At 63.1% G+C, this 22,584-nt stretch overlaps 2 protein-coding genes across 7 annotated transcripts; one reads left to right on the top strand and one right to left on the bottom strand.

The window, feature by feature from the left end:
- Positions 1 to 499: 499 nt before the first annotated feature.
- On the bottom strand, positions 500 to 3,659 carry COPZ2 (coat protein complex I subunit zeta 2). 4 transcript variants are annotated; one of them, XR_012676952.1, is made up of 10 exons: positions 3,614 to 3,659; positions 2,933 to 3,001; positions 2,613 to 2,694; positions 2,374 to 2,465; positions 2,250 to 2,305; positions 1,921 to 1,998; positions 1,542 to 1,593; positions 1,352 to 1,461; positions 1,092 to 1,130; positions 500 to 848 (listed from the first exon to the last, which is right to left on the bottom strand). XR_012676952.1 is itself a non-coding variant. In XM_075171866.1 (9 exons), exons 1-8 carry the CDS (start codon positions 3,629 to 3,631, stop codon positions 1,366 to 1,368), a joined length of 543 nt encoding a protein of 180 aa, XP_075027967.1. In that variant the 5' UTR covers positions 3,632 to 3,659; the 3' UTR covers positions 500 to 848; positions 1,352 to 1,365. The 4 variants fall into 4 exon arrangements, 3 of the variants coding, with proteins under 3 accessions (XP_075027967.1, XP_075027966.1, XP_075027969.1); XM_075171866.1 differs by lacking the exon at positions 1,092 to 1,130; XM_075171865.1 differs by having other exon boundaries at positions 500 to 1,461.
- A 3,816-nt stretch (positions 3,660 to 7,475) lies between these two features.
- On the top strand, positions 7,476 to 18,598 carry NFE2L1 (NFE2 like bZIP transcription factor 1). 3 transcript variants are annotated; one of them, XM_075171482.1, is made up of 7 exons: positions 7,476 to 7,550; positions 8,312 to 8,521; positions 8,946 to 9,457; positions 13,579 to 13,794; positions 14,414 to 14,503; positions 14,887 to 15,048; positions 15,411 to 18,598. In XM_075171482.1, exons 3-7 carry the CDS (start codon positions 8,948 to 8,950, stop codon positions 16,734 to 16,736), a joined length of 2,304 nt encoding a protein of 767 aa, XP_075027583.1. In that variant the 5' UTR covers positions 7,476 to 7,550; positions 8,312 to 8,521; positions 8,946 to 8,947; the 3' UTR covers positions 16,737 to 18,598. The 3 variants fall into 3 exon arrangements, with proteins under 3 accessions (XP_075027583.1, XP_075027584.1, XP_075027581.1); XM_075171480.1 differs by lacking the exon at positions 7,476 to 7,550 and adding an exon at positions 7,878 to 8,116; XM_075171483.1 differs by lacking the exons at positions 7,476 to 7,550; positions 13,579 to 13,794 and having other exon boundaries at positions 7,875 to 8,521.
- The last annotated feature ends 3,986 nt before the right edge of the window (positions 18,599 to 22,584 follow it).

Here is a 22,584-nt window from a genome sequence, read left to right as displayed (position 1 = left end):
CCTTGGGGGGTCCCTAGGCTGGGTGTCCCAGGAAAAGGGTGATCCCAAGGTGGGGGAAGTCCCTAGGCTGGTGCAGCGTGACCGTGGCAGAGCAGACCGTGCCCACCTGTGGGTGCAAGCACCACAGCTGCCCCATGCATGGGCACCCACAGGTGGGCAGCATTTGGGTGCCCAGCTGCGTGCACCCATTCCCACCCTGGGCATGGCCAGGGAGAGGGTGGGGGGCTCCTATTCTCTTTGCCCAGACCCTTGCTGCAACTGCGGGGTGCCACAGCCTCCTGCCAGCCCCAGGCCACCCTGTGCTGGACCCTATTGATCTGCAGTGGCTTGAAATTATGAACCCGTAGAGAGTGGAATTTAACAGAAAAACCCATAAATGTCGCCTTTGCCTCCAAGGGAAACGCACCAAAGAGCGAAAGAGCCCCCAGAGCCCGGCCTCGATGAGTGACCCCACAGGGACCCACCACCCCAACGCGGCGGACAGAAAGAGGACACGAAACCGGGGGGGAAAACTTTATTTGTGGCTGGTTCCAGCCGGGAGTAAGCAGGAACAGCAAATCAATTCTCCTTCATTAGCGCTTAATTTTTCCCTCGATATTATTAATGCTGGGGGCGGATACGAGACCTGGCAAGGGGCTCCTGGAGGCAGCATGGCCTGGGAGGAGCCGTCCAGGGATCTGGGCTGGGCTTGGAGCGGGGGGATGCCGGGGAAGGTCCGTGTGTTCTGCTGCCCGGCGTCCCCCAGCGCTGGGGTCCCACCTTTCCAGCCAGCCCCTCTCCGAGGGGAGACCCCGGAGCCGTCACGTCAGCGGGGATGGCTTGATGTGCTCCTCGGTGGGCTGCAGGACCTGGCGTCAGACCCCAGGGACGGGGATTGGGTCAGGCTGACCTTGGGGTGCCCTTCCCGGCTGGACGCCTGGGTTCCCTTGGCTGGGGAAGGGGGGCACACCTCGTGCTGAGCAATTAGGGGTGTGTGGGACCCCGCGCTGGGGTGACAACGGGAGTGGGACCCAGAGCGTGTCCCATCTCCATCCTGCTGGGTAAAGCTGGGCAACACCCCCCCTCATTAGCAAGGCTAACGAAGCGCCTACCTGGGACATGCTCTGCTGGGACAGAGGGTTGTCACCAACCTGGGAGAGGGAAGGGGACCGGCAGCTTTAGGAGTGGGGTGATGGGGCGAAGGGGACCCACTGGGTGCCCCGACGTGGGGAGCATCCCTTTGGCACCCATCCTGCTCGGTGCCCATCACCCACGAGGCTGCTGCGGTTGGGAGCTTTCCAGCAGCGGCCGGACCCCAACCCCAACCCCTGCCCATCCCGGCTGGACCCTGGGTGCAGGGAAGGGTTTGCACCTCCTCGGCGCTGCCTATTCGCGGCTGCCGGCGTTCCCCGCGTCCCTCCGCTCCGAGCCGCCCGCCAGGTAGTCGAAGAGGACGAAGCCGTACGCTGCCGGCTCTGGGGCCTGGGGGGGGAGAGAGGCTGAGGAGGGTGGGGAGAGGCAGAGGGTGGAGGAAGGCCATGGCGCAGGATGGCCGCACTCACCCGCAGGCTCAGCCGCTGGATCACTTGCTGGGGGTCGCTCTCCAGGATCACCCTGTGGAGCAGCACAGTGCTGGCACCATCCCACCGGGATCCACCCGGCACGGCTCCCTCCTGATCCCGGCTGCACCCCAGTGGGCATTACCACCACCACCCTGTGCCTCAGTTTCCCTCCCCGTGCAAAGCTCTGGGATGCCCTGACGAAGGCTTGAGGAAAAGCTACCTGCAATGGTGGCAAACCAGGGTGCCCGGGTCCCCCTTGGCACCCTGTGATGGGGCCATCCCCTTCCCACACCCAGGGGGACAATGCCACCCCCTGTCCCTGCAACCCCCAGTGCTGCAGGCTGCTTCTCCCCCTCCGTGCCCCCCAGCAGGAGCTCACCCCCTGTCCACGATCTCATCCACCACCAGGAACGTCCCCTCCATGTTGTCCAGCAGCCAGCGCTTCTCCACCTCCTTCCTGCAGGCGACCGGGTGGGAGACGTCACTGCACCCACTCCCGGTCACGGCCTGGAGTCCCGTGCAAGGTGCTAGGACCCGGACCCCTGCCATCCCAAAGCAGCGCTGGCCCCGTCCCACCCGGGGCATTAGGGGACAGGGGTTTCACACCAGCTCACGGTGTCACCTGGGGTGAACTGCTGCCCCGGGCCCTGCCTCAGTTTCCCCACCCAAGGCACGTGGGTTTGGGGTCGGGTGGCCCGGGGGACTCACCGCAGGAGGTGGCCGAGGGCGTCGAGGAGGCAGGCGAGCACGGCCGACAGCATCAGCTGCGGGAGAACGGGGACGTCAGTGGGGCCGCAGGGGGTCCCCGGGGCTGCCCCCCCACCCCACCTACCTCATTCTCCTGGCAGCCCCCCACCACGTAGAAGAAGAGGTCGACGCTGCTCCTGTAGACGATGGTGAGTCCTTCCAGACAGGCGATCTCACCTGCACGGCGTGGGGACACGGGATGGTGCCGGTGTCCCCTGGGACTGTGCTGGCGGGGACGCTGCTCCAAGCCCGGTGACCCCCCCCCAGCATTAAACCTTTTGCAACCGTGTCCCCCCGTTCCCCGAGCGGGACCCCCCTGCTCACCGCCCGCCCGGTGGGTCTTGCTGAAGATGCTCCTCTCGAAGGCCGCCTGCTCCTTGGCCGTGGGGAAGGTGCCGTCATAGTACTGGGGGGACGGGCAGGGGCTCAGCGCCGGCAGGGTGGGCAGCATGAACCCTGCACGGTGGGGGGGGGTGTGCCAGGACCCCCAAAACCCCCGCTGGGTCCCCCCAAGGTTGCCACTAGGACCCCCCAAGACCCCGTAGCCCGGTGGGGGGGATATGCCTGAGCTGGGGTGAGTGGGGGGCTGGGGGACCTGGGCAGCATCCCCTGGGGAAACTGAGGCAGGGGGGTCCAGGCTTCACCTTGGCCAGGAGGCGCTGCCCGAGGCTGTCCAGGATGAGCAGGGCCTTCACGGTGTACAGGGAGGGCTCCTGGGGGAGAGGGGCCGGGGCTGGAGGGGCTCAGCCCCGCGGTGGGTCTGTCCCCCCCCAGCTCACCCTTGGGGTCCCCCCAGGTCTGGATTTTGGGGACCCCCTTTGCTCCCCCGTCCCGCCCCCGCTGCCTGCCCTGACCCCCTGTTTCTCCTCGTTCCCCCCAATTCCGTTTCCCCATTTTCCCTCTTCTTCCCATTTCTCCCCCTGTTCCCCCACTCCCCGTCCCCCCTCTCCCCCCGTTTCACCATGGTCCTCCCCCTCCGTCCCCCTCCTCACACACCCAGCCCCTTCCCCTCCCGTTGCCCACCCTTTCCCCCCCAGTCCCCATCACTTATCCCCATCGCCCCCCGGTTCCCCCCCCGGTGTTCCCCCCCCCTCCCGTTTTTCCCCCGTGTTTTTTTCCCCCATTTTTTCTCTCCCGTGTTTTTTCCCCCTATGTTTTTCCTCCTGTTTTTTCCCCATTCCTCGCCCCCCCCGTTTTTCTCCGCTTTCCCTCGTTTCTCCCCGCTCCCCCCGTCCCGCCGCAGCCGCACGAAGTTCCCAGTGGGGCTGCGGAGCCCCGGCCCCGCTCCCCGGCCCCGCTCCCGGCCCGGCCCGGCCCGGCCGTACCGGCCCCGCGGGCTCCATGGCTCCGCCGCCCCGGGCCCCCCCGCGCTGCCGTGCCCGCCCCCCCCCGGCCCGCTCCGCCCCGGCCCGCATCCCCCCCCCCACCCCCCGACTCCTCCCCGCGCACCCAGCCTTGCCCCGCTGCACCCCGGGCTCAGCGCCCACCGGGGCCAGGACCCCCTCACATCCTCCCCCCCCGGGCGGGGGTCCCGCACCCCACTGTGCTGCTGTGCGTGGACGCAGTGGGGGAACAGGGTGGGGGGGACGATACGTGTGGCCATGGGGGGCTGCTCTCCCCGTGCCCCTCTCCCACACACAGGCACATCCTTTGGGAAAGGACCGACCTGGGGGGGGCAGTGGGGTGGGATGGAGGCCGGGACCCCCATGCACCCCAAATTGGGGGGTTCAGGGAAGCCCCTGGGGGGGAGGAAGGCTCAGCAGCCGGGCAGGGAGGGGTCACCCCTCACCCAACCTCTGCTGCCTTTAATTTGGGGTCACCCCCCCGGAGGGAGGCCAAAGGGAGGTGGGTGGGGGTCCTGGCAGCGCGGGGTCCAGCCGGCGGGTGCAAGCACATCCCTGGTGCAGGTGGTGGGTTCTGCCGGGGGGTCGGTACCCCCCTGGGTGCCATCACGGGTGATGCTGGCCGTGGGGCACAGCCCCCCGTGCCCCCGCTCCCGTCCCCTGACCTCTCCCGGCAGCGTTTGCCGGTGACTCACCGGTTGCACCCAAATCGCCCTTGTTTGCTTTAACCTCCGGGGATGGAGCGTTCTGAGCCCACGGGGGGAGCCTGGGCCACGGCCTCGGCGCGGGGGGCAGCGGGACACGCCATGCCCAGAGCAACTCCCCACCGCGTCCCACCGGAGGGACACTGCTCGCCCCGGGCTGTCCCTAACCGACCCCACCGGCCACGGCCGAAAAGAACCTGGGGGGCAGTTTTCCCGTGGGAGCGCCGGGGAAGGGGCTCCGTGCCCCCCTCGCCAGCACCAGGCACCGAAAGGCTTTTGCTGGGAGCCGGGCAGGGCGCGGGGACAGGGACGCCTGCCAGCCCTCCAAATAGCCCCGAGGGGGGGGGCCACTAAAAATAACCCGGCAAGGGGCAGCCCGGCTCGGGTTGCTGGCGGGAGGTTGACCACGGCCCCGGGGAGACGCGGCGAGAGGTTGTTAGGGTGCTCCCATGCACCCACTTTCCCTGTGGGGTGCAAGGGGGGGACAGGGAGGTGGTGCCCGAATAACGCTCACAAGCCAAGGCAGCCCCGCTGCAAACCCTTGGAGTCCATCGGGGTTGGCAGCACCCCCAAAATTCCCCCCCGGCGTGCAATGCACCGAGCAGCGGCTCTCGGTATCGAGGGGGAACCGCTCTGGCAATGGGGCCGTGCCCGGCCGCCCGCCGGGGCCGCCGCCGTTGCCTCAGCAAATTGCTGGTTTGGCACGACGTGGGCCGGGGCCGCACCCCGGCTTTTGTGGGTGTTTCGCGGCTTGTTTTCCAGGAGGAGATTAGTGAGACGGAGCAGCCGGAGCAGAACAAGCCCTTGACCCAAAATCGTTCAGATCCGGGTGCTTCCAGGCTCCTCCACGCCTTCCCCCGGCCGCTCCGGTCCCTTTCCCTGCCGTGCCCATCTCCCTGGGTGCTCTGGAGCATCCCTGCTGGCAGCGTTGGGGCTCTCCGGGCTCGGAGGGATGCGCAGCCTGTCCCCCCATCTCTCAGCCGTGCCGGCAAGCTTGCTCCTTGCCGTAAAAAAAAAGGGGGTTCTGCTCCTGCTGCTGCCCTGGGAAGACACCCCCGGCTGGGAAACCTCACTCCGCTGCGAGGCATCGGAGCCTGCGCTCATTTTCCACGTTTTTTTCGGATGAACTATTGTCTCTGGCATCCTGTTTGTCCCGGCAAGTTTCTGGGGCAGGGAAGAGGGTGTCTGGTTTTGGCAGCTGCGGCCGCTCCAGGCAGCTGCAGCGTTGCAGGAATAGCAGGCAGGGGTGGTGCTGCCCGGCTGCCCTTTCCTCCTACCTGCCCGCCTCCCCCGCCAGGTTTGGCAGCGGCTGCCCCTCGCCCCATGGGTGCCAGCATCGATTTGGGCAGGAAGCCTGCGCCGATCGATGAGGGAAGGTATAACTAACTTGCTCAGAGACGACGGTTTAACACCGACCCCACTCTGTGCTTATTTATTTAAATAGTTTATGGAGTTCCCGTCGGCGATCTGGTGGTTGATCACCCTGAGAGGTGAGGACAGGACGGGGGCCTGACGCCGGCCCCGCTCCTGCGGCCGTTCACAGCACCTTTCCACCTCCGCTCCTGCAGCTCTAACGGGAGATCCCGGTGCGTTTTGTCGCACGGCTTCAGAGCCACCGGCTGTGTGCGCTGCTGGCGCTGCCGCGGGTCCTCGGGCGCCCGGTGAGGTGGTTGGGATGAGCTGCAGCCTTTCCCTCACCTCTGCTGCCTCTCAAAAGGCATCGAACGTCAAGACCTCGGCTGCTTGGCCAAGCTCAAACTGGCCGGTGGGTTCCCCCGTCATGAGCAGTGGCGCTCGTGGGACGACCCACGGACGGCGCAACCGTTTTAGGCTGACAAGTGACAGCCAGACATACGGGCAGTCCACAGCACGTGAGCTGCAGGTGGCTGTGAGCAGCTCAAAGGCGGCAGCTCTGTCTGCAGTGTGGTGGGGAGCCCCATCCCGCTCCAAGCACCAGCACCCCAGGGGCAGGGTGCCCCCCCTGGGCTCTCCCCCTCCCTGCGGCTCTCGGCCAGCCCAGGTCGGGGCTGGGAGTTCCCTCTCTCTGACACAGCCATTTGCACCTCCAGCAGCTCCCAGCGCCACGGGCGAGGAGCAGCCGACCAGGAGAGCTCGCTCTTCTCAACCCGAAAACAGGCCTGGGCGTAATGAGCAGGGGTATGCCGACTGGGCAGCTGCCGGAGCGTGAAATTAAAGACTTTTAATTAGCGAAGGGCTGGAGCAATGAAGAAAGTAAAGCATGGGGTTAGCAAACGATGCCCTGGCTGCGCTCCCAGCCCCGCCACTGACTCACTGCAGGGCCCGAGGCGAAGCTCCGGGTTCGGCTTTGACTCCGTCCTTCCATCTACAAGTGGCTCCGGCGGCTGCCTCGGGCCTGCGCGGGGCCGGGGACCTGCCAGGGCCACGGGCGAGCGTGGGGCAGGGTCATGTTTAGACAGCATTATCGGCCCGAGGGCCTGTGGCAGCGCTGGGGAGGCCCCCCGGGCTGCTCTCGAGGGGCGGGCGAGGCCGAGGAGCTGTCTCCCCACCCCAGGCCCCGCTGTGGTGCGGCCCCAGAGCCTCCTCTCCCCCTAGTGCTAGGAAGTGTCGGTATTGGGGGTCCGGGGGGAGTGGGGGACCCCCGGGGCGGTGGCGGGGCCTGCGGGGCGATGGAGGCTCCGCCATGACGGCCCCAGGCCTCGCCCTGCGCTGGGGGGCCAGGGGCGCCCGGTGCCATGGCAACAGCTGCGGGACGAAGGGGCGGTGTCTCTGCATCGCAGGGATTGGTGCGCGCTGCTGCCAGTCAAGTGCCCGGACGGGGGGCTGGCTCCTGCGCGTCGTCTCATTGGCAGCTGTCGCTGTCGCTCGGTGGAGACCTCGCGTTCCATTGGGCAGACGCCTTGTCACTCAATCGCTGAGGGGGGGGCGGGTCGCGTTGGCTGGCTTCTCCTCTCCGATTCGCCTAGCGCGCGACCGCCGGGCCAAGCACGGGAGCCAGCGGCGCTGTCCGCGCGACGATTGGTCCCCCCAGCCTGCCTATCCAGGCAGCGGCGGGGGCGGGAGCAACGCCTCAGCGCCGCCTTCCATTGGGCCGTCGCTTCATCCCGCCTCCCCTTCCCGGGCGCCGATTGGTGGCGGCGCCGCGCGAGGCGGGAGGGGGAGGTGGTTGGCCAGGGCGGGGAGCGGGAGCGGGGCCGGCGGCGGCGGCGCCGGGAGCGAGCGGCGGCGGCGAGCGGGTAGCGGCGGGTGGCGGCGCGGAGGGGCCGGGGCCGGGGCCGGGGCCGTGGTGCAGGGGGTGCGGGCCGGGCCGGGCCGGACCGGGCCGGGCCGAGGGGCGCGGGGCGGGCGGCGCTGAGGGGACGGCGAGGCCGCGCGGGGGGGCGGGTCACGAGGCGCGGGGGGGTCTTAAAGGGCCCGGGGCGGGGAGCGGGGGGAGCGGCACATGGCCCCGCCGCCCCTCGCTCGGCAGCGCTGGGACCCCGCCGGGAGGGGAGAGCGGGCAGAGCCGGGGCCTGGCGGCTCCTCCTGGGCACCGGGAGCCGCCCCGCCGGGCTGGGGGCGGGCGGCCCGAGAAGGTCGGGCCGCGGCGGGAGGGGCGAGCCCGGGAGTCCCCGGTCGGGCGCTGGCCAGGGCTGTTGTGCTGCCCGTGGAAGGCCCCTGACGGGTTTTGGTTGAGCCGCTGGAAACTGGGCTAAGGAGTGAAAGGGAGCCGGAGCTGGATTCCTTCGGAGAGAGGGGAAGTTGACGCACCAGCCTAAGAATAGCTCAGGGAGGGGAAGTACGGACAATATTGTCACCAAAGGTAACCTCCGCCGTGTGTGTGTTTCTGTGCCCCTGTCGCGTCAGGAAAATCAGCTTTCCGAGTGAAATTCGTTCGGTTTTTCAGGGGCCCGCACGTGGGGAAACAGCCGTTTCCTGGTCTAGTAGGTCCATGTGCAATGTTTAGGGTGGTGCCTCGTCGGCGCGTTATCGCGTTCGCTCTCTGGTTATATTTCAGCTGCTGATGAAATTGCAGCCAGAAGCGGAGGAGTCTTTGGACCTTCCTGTGATCGGGACCTTTGACTCATAAAAGGCTCCTTCAAGAAGCTTTGCAGGCCAGAAGAGGGGAAGAAAGAGCAGCCGGCTGTCGGAGGGAGCAGACCGTGTCCTGGAGCGTGGGGAATTGGGAGGGGCGAGAGGAAGTCGCTGTATGTGGAGTTTTTGGACAGTAAGTCACATGGATTTTTATGTAGCTGCATGGTCTGCGTTCTGAAACGGTTCTGAAGAAGAGAAAAGGGCAAGAGAGGGTGGAGGCTGTCTTCTGGAGAGGGTTTGTTGCTTCTCAAGATTTAAATCTTTAATTACACTCTGCTGGCCAAACAGTGAGTTCCAGAATTTGAGAAGCAAAACAAAGTCGTCCTGTACCCAAAGTCTTGAATGGTCTTTAAACTTTTATCCTGTTGTTTAGCGAGAACCTGAACGCCGAAGTCGTTGCTTTATTTTGTTTGTTTGAAAGTGGGGCAGAGGAAAGACAAACCCAACAAACCTGTTGTGTGGAGAATTCATCTGACGCTGGTTGTTTTGTTTTGTGTTTTTTTTTTTTTTCTTTTAATTCCCAAACCCTCCACCTGTTTTCTTTTCTCCTCTGCCAGAAATGCTTTCTCTGAAGAAATACTTCACCGAAGGCCTCATCCAGTTCACCATTCTGCTCAGCTTGATCGGCGTTCGCGTGGACGTGGACACCTACCTGAACTCGCAGCTCCCCCCTCTCCGGGAGATCATTCTTGGCCAGAGCTCCGCTTACACCCAGACCCAGTTTCACAACCTGCGTAACACCTTGGATGGATATGGCATCCACCCAAAAAGCGTAGACCTGGACTATTACTTCACCGCTCGCAGGCTGCTCAACCAGGTGAGGGCCCTGGACAGGTTTCAGGTGCCCACCACCGAAGTCAACGCCTGGTTGGTGCACAGAGACCCCGAAGGCTCTGTGTCCAGTAGCCAGCCCAGCGCCGGCATCGCCCTAGAGAACGGCAGCGGCCTGCAGGATGGGAGCAGTCCCGACAACGGGGTGAGGGAGAGCGGAGCGGAGCAGGGCTTTGGGGAAGAACTGGAAGATTTGGGAGCGGTCGCTGCCCCGGTGAACGGAGACCTGACCAAAGAGGTAGGCAGGACCTTCTTTTGCTTGTGGCAGGGGGGAAAAGGGAGCCCTTGGGGGGCTCTTGCCCTCTGGTATCCATCCGAACGAGCAGTACTCTGTACGTTGTGTGTGTTTAGCACTTGGGAAAAGTGGGTTCCAGCTTGGGAACAGCGTAACACTAAATTACGGTTCAGTTAGAGGTGCACACGTGGGGTGGTTTTTCCTTTTTGTTTGTTTTATTCTTGGTCTGAAAGTAATAGTAAAAGGAGGGGGGAAAGGGTTGTATTTCAGTATTTCAGCCTGTGCGCGTAGCTTTGTGTTGTGAAACCGATAAAACGAGGGTGGGAAATAAACAGGGGCATTGGGTAACAGCCTCACCCCAGGTGTCGAGCGGGTGGTTGGGTTACTTGGCTCTGGAGTTCATCCAGTGGCGATGTTTATTGCTTGGTTTTCATCACAGCCGGGTGGGGAGAGGTGAACTGGAAAGCGGGTTATTTTTTCTGTCTGAGCACAACCTTTCGGAGGCTGTGATGCAACGCTGGTCCCCGGGAGCTGCTGTTCTTTTTCCTTTCTGGCACCGCTCTCTTTGTCACGGCATGTTCAGCGTCTCCCTGGCCGTGGCGCGGGGGATGTTAGCGCTGATTTGCAGCGTCGGGTCCTTCCAGCGTCGCTCTTGCGTCTTCTAAATTGTGTCTCGGATGAGCTGCTGAGGCGTCTGGGCATGGGGAGAGCCGAATTCAACTGCTGCCACCCCTGTCCCCTGCAGCGAGGGGTGGGCAGCGCTGCAGGCAGCTGTCGCGGATGCCTGGGGCTTTTGTCATGTGGCTTCGGCGCAGCAGCAGGCAGGGAATCGAGTGAGGAGAGCGGTGTGAACGCGTGCACGCCGGAGAGACAAAGGTGACGATTGTTTCGGGTCTGGTATTGACGGATGGGCAGCGGGATGCTGTTGTAGGCAGCGTGGATGGTGCCTCGGCTGTACCTGCGGGCAGCTTTCCCCTGCCTGCGGGGGTCTTCTGGCTCCGGAGGCGTTAGGGCTGCGGGACCGAGGGTGAAAACCCCGCTCTGGGTTTGCAACCGGCGACCTCGGAGGCGTCAACGAGAGGAGCTTCGGTCGGAGGGTCGTGGAACACAAGGCAAATGTTCACACGTTCAGCTTCTTCCCTGATAATTGAGAGAGGTAATTCCCTGTCTTGGGAACGGGGAAGAATTTAACAAAATGCCTTGCACAAGGTCACGCGCAGCCTGTGGAAGATTTCTCTGTCCTTCCCCAAGTCTGGTGTTCTTGGCTGAGGGCGTTGGGTCTGGGGAGCCTTTCGAGTGCAGCATAGAGAAACCGGGACCAGATTTTAGGGAGAAATGCCACAGATCTGAGTGGCAAGAGACCGATAACACCGCTGTTTTCCAGAGGCCTCTTTATTTCTGTCTTAAAATACAGTCCTGCATTAGATGCCGTTGCTGCGAGCCGCCCGTGTGCAGGGTGCAGCTGCAAACCCGGCCAGCTCGGGCTGGACTTGCTGGGAGTGAAACTGCCGGCCAGCCTGGGCGATGCCGGGTGGGAATCGCGCTCCTCCGCGCTGCAGTTTCACTCCGGTCGCTCCTTTAGGGAAGGGTGGGGAGATCTGGGTCTGCACCTTCCCTGATCCCGGGTGTTCAGGCATCCGTGCTCTTCCTCAGGTCTCTGTTTTCTGTCTTTTTTTTCCCCCCAAACCCCTGGCTTGGACAGGAGGGGAGGGTGTTATTGCACCTGCAAGGTGTGCTGCGCTGCCGGGGGCACAACGCCCGGGCACCCAGCGCCAGGAAATCCCGTCTGCCGAGCCCGCCTCGCACACCCACGTCACGCCGGCACGCCGCCCTCTCTTCCCCCGGGGCCAGCAAGACCGTACTTGCTGCTGGTGTGACGCTTCAAAGCACCGAGTCTTATTTCAAAGCATTACCCCAGTGGGGTTTGGTTTTTTTTTTTTTTTTATTTTAATTTTTTTGGTGTCTTTGTCTGGAACCTTGACTCTCCGGTAAATGCCCAGCCTTTCCGATGGGAATATTGTGTGAGCTCTGCAGCTCCCGGCAGATGCTGCCTCTGGAAGGCACCTGCAGGGCTCGGTCCTTCCCCCCCGCCTTCGTTAGGTGGACGATGATGATATCCAGACGGCTTTAGGGCCGGGGTTTAAATTTTTCCATGGCTTTTCCTGGCACTTAAAATACGACTCCCCGCGGGTTGTGCAAGCCAGGCACGACCTTGCTCGGGGAATATGGCTGTTATTAATAATTTTAGGAGCTGGAGCTCGCCCTTGAGTGCGGTGCGGGGCTGCGGCGGGCGCTGCCCGACAGCTTCGGATCATCCAACACGGGGAATTCAATATTTTTTCATTTTACCCCGCTCCTTGTTAGCCTACAAAGCTCGGTTTAATCCCCGGTACTTCCCTCTGCAGCATTGGGGGTGGGGAGGGCGGGAGGCACCGCTGCCCTGCGCCGTTTCCACAACAGGAGGATAAAAATACGCGGCCGTCAGACATGTGATGAGCTGCCGGTGCTCAGCCCTGGCCCCGGCTGACAAAGGCCCCCCCCCGGTCCTGGGCGGGGGGGATCTCCTTACACTTGGCCCTGCCTCTCCAGCAGCCCTGGTTACCGCCCGGGCCCGGGGTGAGGGGCTGGGGGGGCGAGGAGCCAGCGGGGGCTTTGCCACCCCGGGGTTGTGGGGCGGGGAGGGGATCGCCCCCCTCCGGGCCGGGGTCTCGCGGGGGAGGGAGCCAAGGTCACCCCGGCCTGCCTTTCCTCCCCGCCTCCCTCCCCGGGGGAGCCCGGGGGGCTCCGGGACGGATGCCCCCCCCCCCCTCCGGCGGTGCGGGCCGGTGCGGTGCAGGGCGAGGCCGGGCCCGGGGGGGGGCCCCGCTGCGCCAGGGCGGGGGAGCGGCCCGGTGGGCGCCGCGCGGCCGCTCCGCCGCCGCCTATTGGTCGGGGCGGTGGCCCCCGTCGGCGGGGATTGGTCGGAGCGGCCGCCTTCGGCGGCGCGGATTGGCGGCGGCCGCCGCCCGGGTGCGGGGCGGGGCTTGGCGACCCATTGGCGGAGGGGGGGCGTGGCCCGGTGGCGCCGCATCCCGGCGGGGCGGGGGTGGGGGCGGGGCTTGGCGGCCGCCGCAGCCAAGGTAACGGCGGGGGAGGGGCGGGCGGGGCGCGCCGCAGCCCGGCCCGGGCAGGGCGGCGGGAGCCGAGCCCAGCCGAGCCCGGCCCAGCTGAGCCCGGCCCAGCCGAGCGGGGGGCACCGCCGCCGCAGCAGCAGCCGCCGCACGGGGGGCGGGGGCGGCTCCTGCCGCCGCAGCGGGGCCGCGGGCACCTGTGGCCGGTGGGGCGGAGCGGAGCGCGGCTCCCCAGCCGCCCCGGCCGGCGATGCGTGCGCGGCGCCGCGCCCCGGCCAGCCCGCCCCGCCGCTTCCCCCCCCCGCTCCCCCGGGGACCATGATCGGTGTGCGCCGCGGCCCGGGCGGCAGCTGGGGACATGAGAAAGGTACCGGGGCCGCTCCGGGGAGGGAGGGCGGCCGCTCCCCGGCGCCGCGGGGATGCTGCCGGCCCGGCGGCGGCGGCGGCGGGGCAGGGTGCGGGGAGACCCGGGGGAGGCGCGGCGCGGCGGCGCAGGCTGCCGGAGGCGGGGGGTTGCGGGGCGGGGGCCGACGGCTCGGGCGCAGGGCAGGCTCCGTGGACCGGGGGAGGGCGGCGGGGGTGCCCGGGGGGCTGCAGGCAGCTCGGCGGCGGCGGCTCAAGTTGCATCAGGTGGGTGGAAATGCGGGGATTTTCCTGCCGGCGCACCCCACCCCTTATGCAAATGGCCGGGATGGCACCACGGGCTGATGCAAGGCGGCCACGGCGCAGCCACCGCCGCGACGCGGGCCCGGGCGGCCCCAGCCGCCTCTCCCGGCGGCGGGCGGGCGGCCATGGGCGGCGAGGAGGGGAAGGCCGGCCTCACCCGCCATGCAGAGCCCGCAGAGCCGCTCTCGGGGACCCCGGGAGGCAGAACAGCCCCGGGCCGCCGAGGGAAGGCAGGCGGAGGAGTGGGGTGCCCGGCGGGTGGGCTGCGGGTCAGGCCGGGGTCCCTTGGGAGGGGCCGGTGGGTGGGGACCCTGCCCAGGGCTGAAGGAAATCTGGTCTGTCTTTCAGGACATCGATTTGATTGACATCCTGTGGAGACAGGATATTGATCTCGGCGCTGGGCGAGAGATTTTTGACTACAGCCACCGTCAGAAAGAGAGCGAAGTGGACAAAGAGCTGAGCGATGGGAGGGAGCGCGGGGACAGCTGGAGGAGCGGAGGGAGTGAGATCTTGGATAGAAACCTACTAGTTGATGGAGAGACCGGGGAGAGTTTCCCTGCGCAGGTAACACCCCTGGGCCGGCCGGGCTGGGGTCTGCGCCCGCGGTGATGCAGCGCGCCGGGGGTCCGCGCTCCCGCCGAGGCGGAGGGGAGACAAGGGGCCCTCTGGCCAGCTGTCGGGGCGAGCGGCGTCGCCTGTGACTTTCACTGGGGATCTGCTGAGTCGCAGGATAAGGGTTTGCCCGGGTGGACAAGAGGATTTGGTGCTGGGGAAGCACAGGCTGCCTGCTGGGCCGGAGAGCCGCAGCGAGGCGGGCAGGGTAATGGTCGTGTCACCGTCGGCAGGACGCTAGGACGCGGGCGGCTGGTTCTTGCTGTGCCTTTCGGTTGTCTGGCAGAGGCGGTGGCGCGGGTAGGCGCAGAGTCCCCTCCAGCCGGTAGCCGAGTCCTTGCGCTGGCAGTAGGTGAGGCTCGCCGGGAGCAGAGGCAGCACGGTTCCTTTCCCCGCTGCGCTCGGGGGCCGTTCTGACGCTCTCTGGAGCAGGAGGATGGAGTCTGCGAAGGACTGGGTGGGGCCTCTGGCTCTTTTTGGATGCGCTGTAATAAAGCCCTGCTGTAAGGAGCTCGTTTCTCATCACCACCTCCCTAATCCCGGGGCTACGGTTCCTTATGTTTTACATCAGGTGCCCGGTGCGGAGGATCAGACAGCCCTGTCCCTGGAGGAGTGCCTTAGGCTGCTGGAGGCCACCTTCCCTTTCGGGGAGAATTCAGAGGTGAGTGGATGGGGCGACGGCTTCTGCCCCTCGGCGGATCCGGAGGCAGCGGCGGCTCTCCTTCGCCTGCTCGCCGGGGTTTCGGTGCCTCTTGTACCCCTAACCCAGACCGCAGAACCGGCAGTAAATTGGGTTAGCCTGCTTAAGGAGGCTCCAGGCATCGTGCCTGCGAAACTAGCAGTGGGGGGGTGGTCACAATTAATTAAAGACTTCTGGCTTTGCTTCTAATTAGTTCATAGTGAACTGTGGAGGAGTAACTGCAACCAGTTTGCTTTGAACAAAGGAGAAGCGATTGCCCGCGCGGAGGTGGAAGGGCATTCGGGATTGCTGGCTCCCTGGCCGCGGCTGATCAGCCGGGGACTGACTCTGCCTCACGTGGTTAGTTTCCAGCTGCGGATGTCTCCACCCTGAGCGAAGCCGTGCCCGGCGAGAGCAGGTCCGCGGGCATCCAGACCAGCCTGCTGTCTCCTCTCCTCACAGAGACCGAGTCGCCCTTCGATCTGGAGCAGCAGTGGCAGGACCTCATGTCTATCATGGAAATGCAGGTGAGCTCGAGGGGGGGGTGGGAAAGCGTTTGCCCCTCCAGGACGTGTTGCCCTTGCGCCGAATTGAAGTTCGATGGCTGTCCCAAGCGCCCGATTCCTGGACGATCGTGGTTTGGGGTTGTTCGCAGCTGCTTTGCTTTCCTCCCAGCCTGTGCGGTGACACCGTGCCCACCCGTGTGGCGGCTGCTGCCGCTGTCTTAACCCTCCTGCAGCTGGCGGATGATGCTGGGCCGCTGCAGAGAGCTCCTTCCGTGGGATCTAGAAGCATCGTCCTGCCTTTTTTTGGCCGGGAGCGAAGGGCACTGAGGAAAGGCAGGGCTCGAGCGCGGCTCATTCACTGAGCTGTTCCGCGTCTCTTCCAGGCTATGGAAGTGAACAACACAACTGCAGAAACCCTGTACAACGGCACGAGCGGAGACCTGCTGACTTCTAACTACAGCCTCGCTCCGAACACTCCCATCAATCAGAATGTCAGCCTGCATCAGGCCTCCTTGGGTAGCTGCTCACAGGACTTCTCCCTCTTCAGCTCGGAAATCGAAAGCCCCTCCATGGCTGGCAGCTCGGCCCTGCTCCAGCTGGCGCCGGACAACTCCACCGGCCTCAACACCACCTTCGGCTCCACCAACTTGAGCGGCATCTTCTTCCCTCCGCAGCTGAACAGCACGGTCAACGAGACGGCTGGCCCCGAGCTGCCAGACCCGCTGGGCGGTCTTCTAGACGAAGCCATGCTTGATGAGATCAGCTTGATGGACTTGGCGATTGAAGAAGGTTTCAACCCGGTGCAGGCCTCGCAGCTGGAAGAGGAGTTTGATTCTGACTCAGGTCTTTCTCTGGATTCTGGCCACAGTCCTGCTTCTCTGAGCAGCTCAGAAGCCTCCTCCTCCTCCTCCTCTTCCTCCTCCTCCTCTTCCTCCTCCTCGTTTTCTGAGGAAGGAGCTGTCGGCTACAGCTCAGACTCTGAAAACGTGGACTTCGAAGAAGCGGAAGGGGCGGTTGGATACCAGCCAGAGTACAGCAAGTTCTGCCGCATGAGCTACCAGGACCCCTCGCAGCTCCATTACTTGCCTTACCTGGAGCACGTTGGCCACAACCACACCTACAACATGGCGCCGGGGGCCCTGGATCCCGAGGAGCCCAAACTGCCCAGCGCGGGGAAGAAGAGCAGCAAGGAGAAGCCGTCCGAGTTCCTGGATAAGCAGATGAGCAGGGACGAGCATCGAGCCAGAGCCATGAAGATCCCCTTCACCAACGACAAGATCATCAACCTGCCCGTGGAGGAGTTCAACGAGCTCCTCTCCAAGTACCAGCTCAGCGAGGCGCAGCTGAGCCTGATCCGCGACATCAGGAGGCGAGGCAAGAACAAGATGGCTGCCCAGAACTGCCGCAAGAGGAAACTGGACACCATCCTGAACTTGGAACGGGACGTCGAGGACTTGCAACGGGACAAGTCCAAACTGCTCAGGGAGAAGGTGGAATTCCTCAAATCCATCCGCCAGATGAAGCAAAAGGTGCAGAACCTCTACCAGGAAGTGTTCGGCCGTCTGCGGGACGAGAACGGCCAGCCCTACTCCCCCAGCCAGTACGCCCTGCAGTACGCCAGCGACGGCAGCGTCATTTTGATACCTCGCGCCGTGGCTGACCAGCAGGCCCGGCGGCAGGAGCGGAAACAGAAGGACCGGAGGAAGTGAGGGACGGCGACGCGGGAGGAGTGGGACACTCGCTCAAGTGAGAACTGGAGAAGGGCTGAGCCTGGAAGTACTTAGAGGAACTTTCATGCCTTCTTATCCGATATATCTTCTCAAAAAAACGTGACTGCTGCCGGTCAGTGTACGGGAGAGACTGCGGGACCTGCAGGCTGAGTTTTGAGGGCTCCCTGCGGGGAGGGACGGGGAGGAGCGGACCCTGCACTGGCGAGCCCGGCGCCTTCCACAACCTGGAATCCTTTGAGCGCAGGAAACGAGCTGTGGCATCACTGGTGGTGAGATTGGCAGAGGTGGAAAAACTACTGTTAGGAACTGGCTTTAAATAAGAAAAGAGATTTAAGCAAATGAACTTAAAACAAGTTATAGGAGAGACATTTTTCTGAACTTCCAAAGTTCTGTGATTTCAGGTAGTTGGTTTTTTTTTCTTTTTTTTTTTTTTCTTTTTTTTTTTTTTCCTTTTCCTGAACCAGTTTTGACATCGGTGTGTGTGATTCAATCTGACTTAATTCCAGATTAACCAACATCCCTTCCTAGATCAGACCAGTGCACACATGGAAACACAAGTGGTGCGACTTCCATTAACCCTTTCCAGTCTGAGGAAGCTCAGAGGGGGCTCGCGGGAGAACCGTTACTGTACGTGTGGAGGAGCTGTGACGCCTCGGGGGGGGCACGTAGAGCTTTAGGATGTTGGGGGGGGGGGGTTTGTGGGACTGGAGCAGGTTAACAGAACCAGTGTGATACGCGTTCCCCCCCCCACCACACTCGGAGCATGTCACTGCCGCCGAGCCAGCGCCGTGCCGGGACGCTGAGACGGCACACGCAGCAGCCTGCATGCAAACGCTGTCTTCTCCCACTGACTGGCCGGGGAACTGCTTGGGGAGGAAGGCGGGGAGGGTCGCTGGGCCCCCGGCGGCCCCCGCCCCGGGTCAGCGTACAGCACAAGGGGAGCGGAGGGTTCCCACCCCAGGCCGTGGGCTTGTCACTTATAGAAATTAGACAGCTGTTAGGATTCCTGTTTCTTAACCGCGCTTTGATTTTTTAGGGCTTCAGCCCTGTTTTTCCCTATAGGGTCTAGAGTGCTTGTGTTGAGTAAAAGGGAGAAGCCCAAACGTTCAAAGCTGCTAAATGTTCTCTTTGCCATAAAGATTCCGTGTAACCGTGTGATCACATTATAGGATTCTCTTCTGTCCCTAGGTGTTGGTCTGACTTCCTTTGTTTTCAGGAGGGGGGTGGGGGTAGTGCCTTGATCACTGTCGGTCTCCGCCACGGAGACGATCCTAGAAGCTGTATTTACAATATAGCACAGCTGGGAGTGTACTGACTTTACCAGCAACTGAAAAAGCTTAAAAATGGCTTTTCCTAGCCAGTCCTGTGCATGTGATACGGGGTGAGGGCGGCGCGGCGGAGGGAAGGCTCTGGGTGGTAACGCAAGGGAAGGAAACCCGGTAATGCAGGAGGGAGGCCTGGAGCAGCCCGCGGCGCTGCCGAGAGGGAAGACGTCCGGCCGCGGGCACGTTTTCCAGGCTACGGGGAAGGCAGTTGGATCTCGGAGCGCGTTGCGGGGTGTTCGGTGCGTTCGCTGTGGCCCCAAACAGCCTGAGATGGACTCGCCGAGACCCCGGCGGGCTCTGCCATCCCGGACTCCTGAGATTCAACGGCTTTACTTACGCATGAGACGAAGCACAAGCGGTGGAGGTGTGGGTGCGGGGAGGTTGGAAGGGAGCCCTGCGCGTATGTTTTAAATTATTTTCCTCTTAGAAACTTTATTTTAATGATCTGTGACCTGTCAGGGAAAGAAGAGAGATTGTGTGAGCACAGGACAAAAATAAAATGGCTTATTCACTGTACGAGCATTTGTTTCGTGGATTTTTGTTTTTTTTTTTTTTTTTAATTTATTTTTGTAAAAGATGAAGCATGTCAGGGAAACGAAACAGCCTCTTCGTGGGGGTCCTCCTCACCCACGGTGGCTTCTGGCTCTGCTCAGCTGTGCTGCGCTCGGAGCAGGTCTGGTTTGCCTCCAGCGACGGTCTGGGGAGGCAGCCGCTGTCGTCCCCGCCTGCAGGTAACAGCCTCGGAGGGGAGGAAAATGAAAGGCTCCTCGTTTGTGGGAAACAGTCAGCTCTGGCTCAGCTGCTTTTTTCCTTACTTCACAACAGTATCTTCTTAAAGAAAGCCGAGGAAAAGTATGTTTCTGGTTAAATTTGCAGCTGCGTGGAGCAAGCCCTGGGTCCCTCGGCCAAAGCCACCAAAGCTGCTGTAGTTCAAAGGCCGGGGCCCGGCTGGGCGCAGCGTGTGGCCGCGGGTCAGAGCTGCCTTGGCACAGCCTGATCCCCCTCCTCGGCGCTTCGACTCCTGGAGCCGGAGCGCGGCGTCCCGCTTTCCTCTTGGGCGAGCAAACGGCATCGGCACAGCTCGAAACCTCCCTTCCCTCTTGCAGCTCCAGCCAGCGCCGCTGCTGTTACACAAGCCCCACCTTCCCCACAGGTTTTGGCCGTAGCGTTGGTTACGGAGCCAAAGTTTATTCAATCACGAGTGTATTTATATCGGGCTCTGCAGGCCGGCTCCTGCCCCGTCCCCCTCCCTGCAGGACGAGGCCCAGGCAGGCCCGGCAGGAGCGATGAGACCGAGCCCTTCGTTTCTGTGCCCGGAGGGACGAGCGTTTCGAGCAGCGGAGCCAACGGAGGGGCACTGCTGACCCCTCGGCTCAGCTTTTCCCTGCGCCGCGGCCGTCCCCACCTTGCTGCCTGTTTGGGCCGGTGGCGGTGGGAAGGTCTGGCTGCGAGCCGGCGGGCAGCTGCCAGGCTGCCGCTGGCTCCAGCCCCTGGTTTGCAGCCCCGTTCCCCAGGCAGGGCTCAGCAGAGCTCGGTTCGCATCCAGCTGGGCTCAAGGACAGGCCCTGACTTTGCTGCTCTTTTGTGTGAGGGATTGTGCGCTGCTGGGGCGCAGACAGAGCTGCGGGCGCAGGCAGCCCGGTTGCTCCGAAGCCAGGCTGCTGCCGAAAGCCCCCGCCTTGGGCCAGGCGGGGACCCAGGCCCGGCAGAAGACGCCACACACAGCTCAGATGAACGAACCGGGGATGGAAAACTGCTCCTGGGAACTGCAGATGCACCAGCAAGAGCCTGGGCTGGTGCTGAGCCGCTGCGCTTAAAAGAAGTATTTTCAGATGCCTTCCTTGTGGCTCAGCACCCTATCATCTCTCTCTCTCTATTTTTTAGTTACAGATGCCTTTCTCTAAGGTTTTAATACCCACCGCCTTATTGGCATTGCTGCTTGTAGGAGCTGTCTTTTCTCATCTGGCGTCATTATTACGTAGCAGTTAGATTCATAGAATCATTAAGGTTGGAAAAGACCTCTAAGATCATCGAGTCCAACCATCAAGTTCCTGCACCCCTACATCGAGTGTTAAATAAAGAGAGCCTATCGATAAAAGCCAGGACGCCTGGGTGAGATGCCGCTTTGGGGGCACCGAAGCCTCGGACACCTCCCTTGGCCAGACACAACCAGAAGACCAAACAGAAAGCGCGCTGCCGGCCCCGCTCTGCTCCCCGACAGTCTTCCACCGGGGTTCCCATGGGGCAAATGTCATTTTCCTGGGGATTAAACCTCTCCTTACGGGACTGGAAGAGTTCATCTACTCCTGCTGCCGGAGTTGAGCCCAGGCCAGCTCCACGCACAGCAACAGCTCAGCCAAGGGGAAGGCGAAGCATTAAAATACACACTCTGAGGTGCTTCCCGTCTCTCTTCCTGGGCTCTAGGGTATTTATTTCAGATATTCCTTCAGGGGCCGTTTTAGAACGTAATACCGGCTTGCAAAAAAACCCGCAAGGATTTTCGCCCGCCCCTGTGATGCTGTGGGAAGGTTACAGCCCTGCCGGTGGGGTCAGTGCCCCCTCCCTGACCGGAGAAGGGTCAGCAAGCGCATGGACACAGGAGGGGAGGATGCACGGCTCTCCCCAGGTTCTAGTCTCCCTTTGCTGCCTCTCCCCCGCAGAACGGGACCTTTTACTTCACGTCTCCACTCCTACGCTCACACATGTCCTTGCTCATGCACAAAGACGCCAGCAAACCCCCATCTCCCTGTCGGGAGGCTACAGGTGGGCAAAGCGCTGCTCCCCAGCCTCCGGTACGGCTTCGGAGCAGCAAGCCCAAGCTGAGAACAAGCCTGACAAAATCCATTCCCCTCTGGCTGCCTGCCCGTGCCCGTCACATCCCGTGCGGGGCAGCTGGGCACCGGCCTTTTGCGGGTAGCGAGGAGGGGCAGGCGAGATGGGAGCTTAACCGCCGCTGTCACTCGCGTGTCATGCCATGCGCCGTCAGAGGCGCAGGCTGCCTGCCAGCCCCGTAATCAGGTGAAGTGCAGACCTTTCATTTTCCGAAGCAGGAAGCACTTAGCCACCAGCGGGGCCTCCTGCCTCTGATCTCGGCAAGAGCCGCAGCTCAGCGGCCCAGTGTCCGGCTACCGCCCAAGTCCTCGAGCGTAGCAATCAGCGCCGGCACGCTCGCTGCCCGGGACAGACCCTGGTTTCTGCCAGCCTCCGCTGCGGCACGGAGGGATGGAGGAGCTGCCTCTGCCCCTCCCCGCCCCGCTTCTGGCAGCCCAGGGGAGCAGTGAGCCCGGAGAAGACCACCTCACCATTGCCCACAGATCTCTGAGCACGTTATGAGGGCGATGAGACTATTTTCCTGTGCCTCAGTTTCTCGAGAGGTGACCCATCCCGCTTACGCAGTGCCACAGCCAGAGACAAACCGGTAGCCAGAGATCTGGTGCTTGCCCGCCCTGCCTGCAGCTCACGCGGGGCCCCACGTACTCGGCGCGGCTGCAGACCCACCCCGGGGATGGAGCAACGTGCATCTTCCAGCTACCTGCTGCGATCGATCACCCCAGAGCCTCCCCAGGGAACTGCAGCCTTCTTTACGTTCAATTAAGTGGACGTTACCCCTTCCATCTCCAGTGATTAATACAGGTTTAATTGCTGCTTCTGCTGGCTGCCGGGGCAGGGCAGACATTTCACCGTCCCGCTGCGTATAGGCTGTGCTGTTGCGAATAACTTGGATTTCAACTGGCTGCGTTGTTTTGCAGCCCTGAACGCCAGCGAGGGGCTGGTGGAGCCCCTGTTCAAGCCCTGAACACAACCCGAAACCTCCCTGCCTCTCCCTGCTCCATCCTGCACCCTGGCAACACTGGAAACCTCTGAGCCAGGACCACAGTTCTCCTCCCAGAACGCTTCAGCCCACTCTGCCGTCCATGCTACTGCTCGGAATGTCAGCTGGGCTGAGCGGAGGAGGACGGGTCTACTCTTCATGCACAAGAGCTTGTGGCCTCCATACCAAGACTCAAGTGAGGCCATCTCCATCTTCAGCCAAACGGTCACCAGAACCATTGCCAGAGCTTTAAAAACCCGTGCAAAGTGACAAAGTCTGCTCAACGTTCAGATGAGAATTGAAGTAAAGGTCACTTACCCCACCTCTGGTGCCGGATCCTGGCTAGGAACACAGGCAGCGCACGCTCCCGGCTCAAGCGGCGTCTTGCTACATCAAAGGAGGTCCCGAATCACAGCTAGTCCTCTTGTCTCCGGGGGCGAGACTCGGCTCAGGCCTCTAGACACTAACCTCTACACCACTTCTCTTCTCCAGATGGAAGCCAACATAAATCAGAACCTGCTGTCAGCTGCTCCGAAGCTCTTGCTGCTGTTGACACCAGATCGGAGCCGCCGGCTAACCTGGGCTGCACCAGAGCTAACCTTGCTCAGAGAGAAGCGCAACCACGGGCTAACTTCCCTCCGTGACCTGCTCTACACCTCGTCACTCACCTCATGCACAAAGAGCTGGAGGA

Source organism: Calonectris borealis, chromosome 22, assembly GCF_964195595.1.
Source record: "Calonectris borealis chromosome 22, bCalBor7.hap1.2, whole genome shotgun sequence".
NCBI classification, from domain to species: Eukaryota; Metazoa; Chordata; class Aves; order Procellariiformes; family Procellariidae; genus Calonectris; species Calonectris borealis.
Note: the sequence above shows the minus strand (reverse complement) of the source record. Positions and strands in the feature narration are given on the sequence as shown.

Excerpts from the sequence above, each read along its gene's own strand:
- NFE2L1 (XM_075171482.1), top strand. The coding sequence starts at position 8,948 with ATGCTTTCTCTGAAGAAATACTTCACCGAAGGCCTCATCCAGTTCACC. Across the intron at positions 9,458-13,578 it reads ACGGAGACCTGACCAAAGAG|GACATCGATTTGATTGACAT; the intron begins GTAGGCAGGACC and ends TCTGTCTTTCAG. Across the intron at positions 15,049-15,410 it reads TGTCTATCATGGAAATGCAG|GCTATGGAAGTGAACAACAC; the intron begins GTGAGCTCGAGG and ends CGTCTCTTCCAG.
- COPZ2 (XM_075171865.1), bottom strand. Across the intron at positions 2,306-2,373 it reads GGGGCTGCCAGGAGAATGAG|CTGATGCTGTCGGCCGTGCT; the intron begins GTAGGTGGGGTG and ends GTTCTCCCGCAG. Across the intron at positions 1,594-1,920 it reads GATGAGATCGTGGACAGGGG|GGTGATCCTGGAGAGCGACC; the intron begins GTGAGCTCCTGC and ends GCTGCTCCACAG.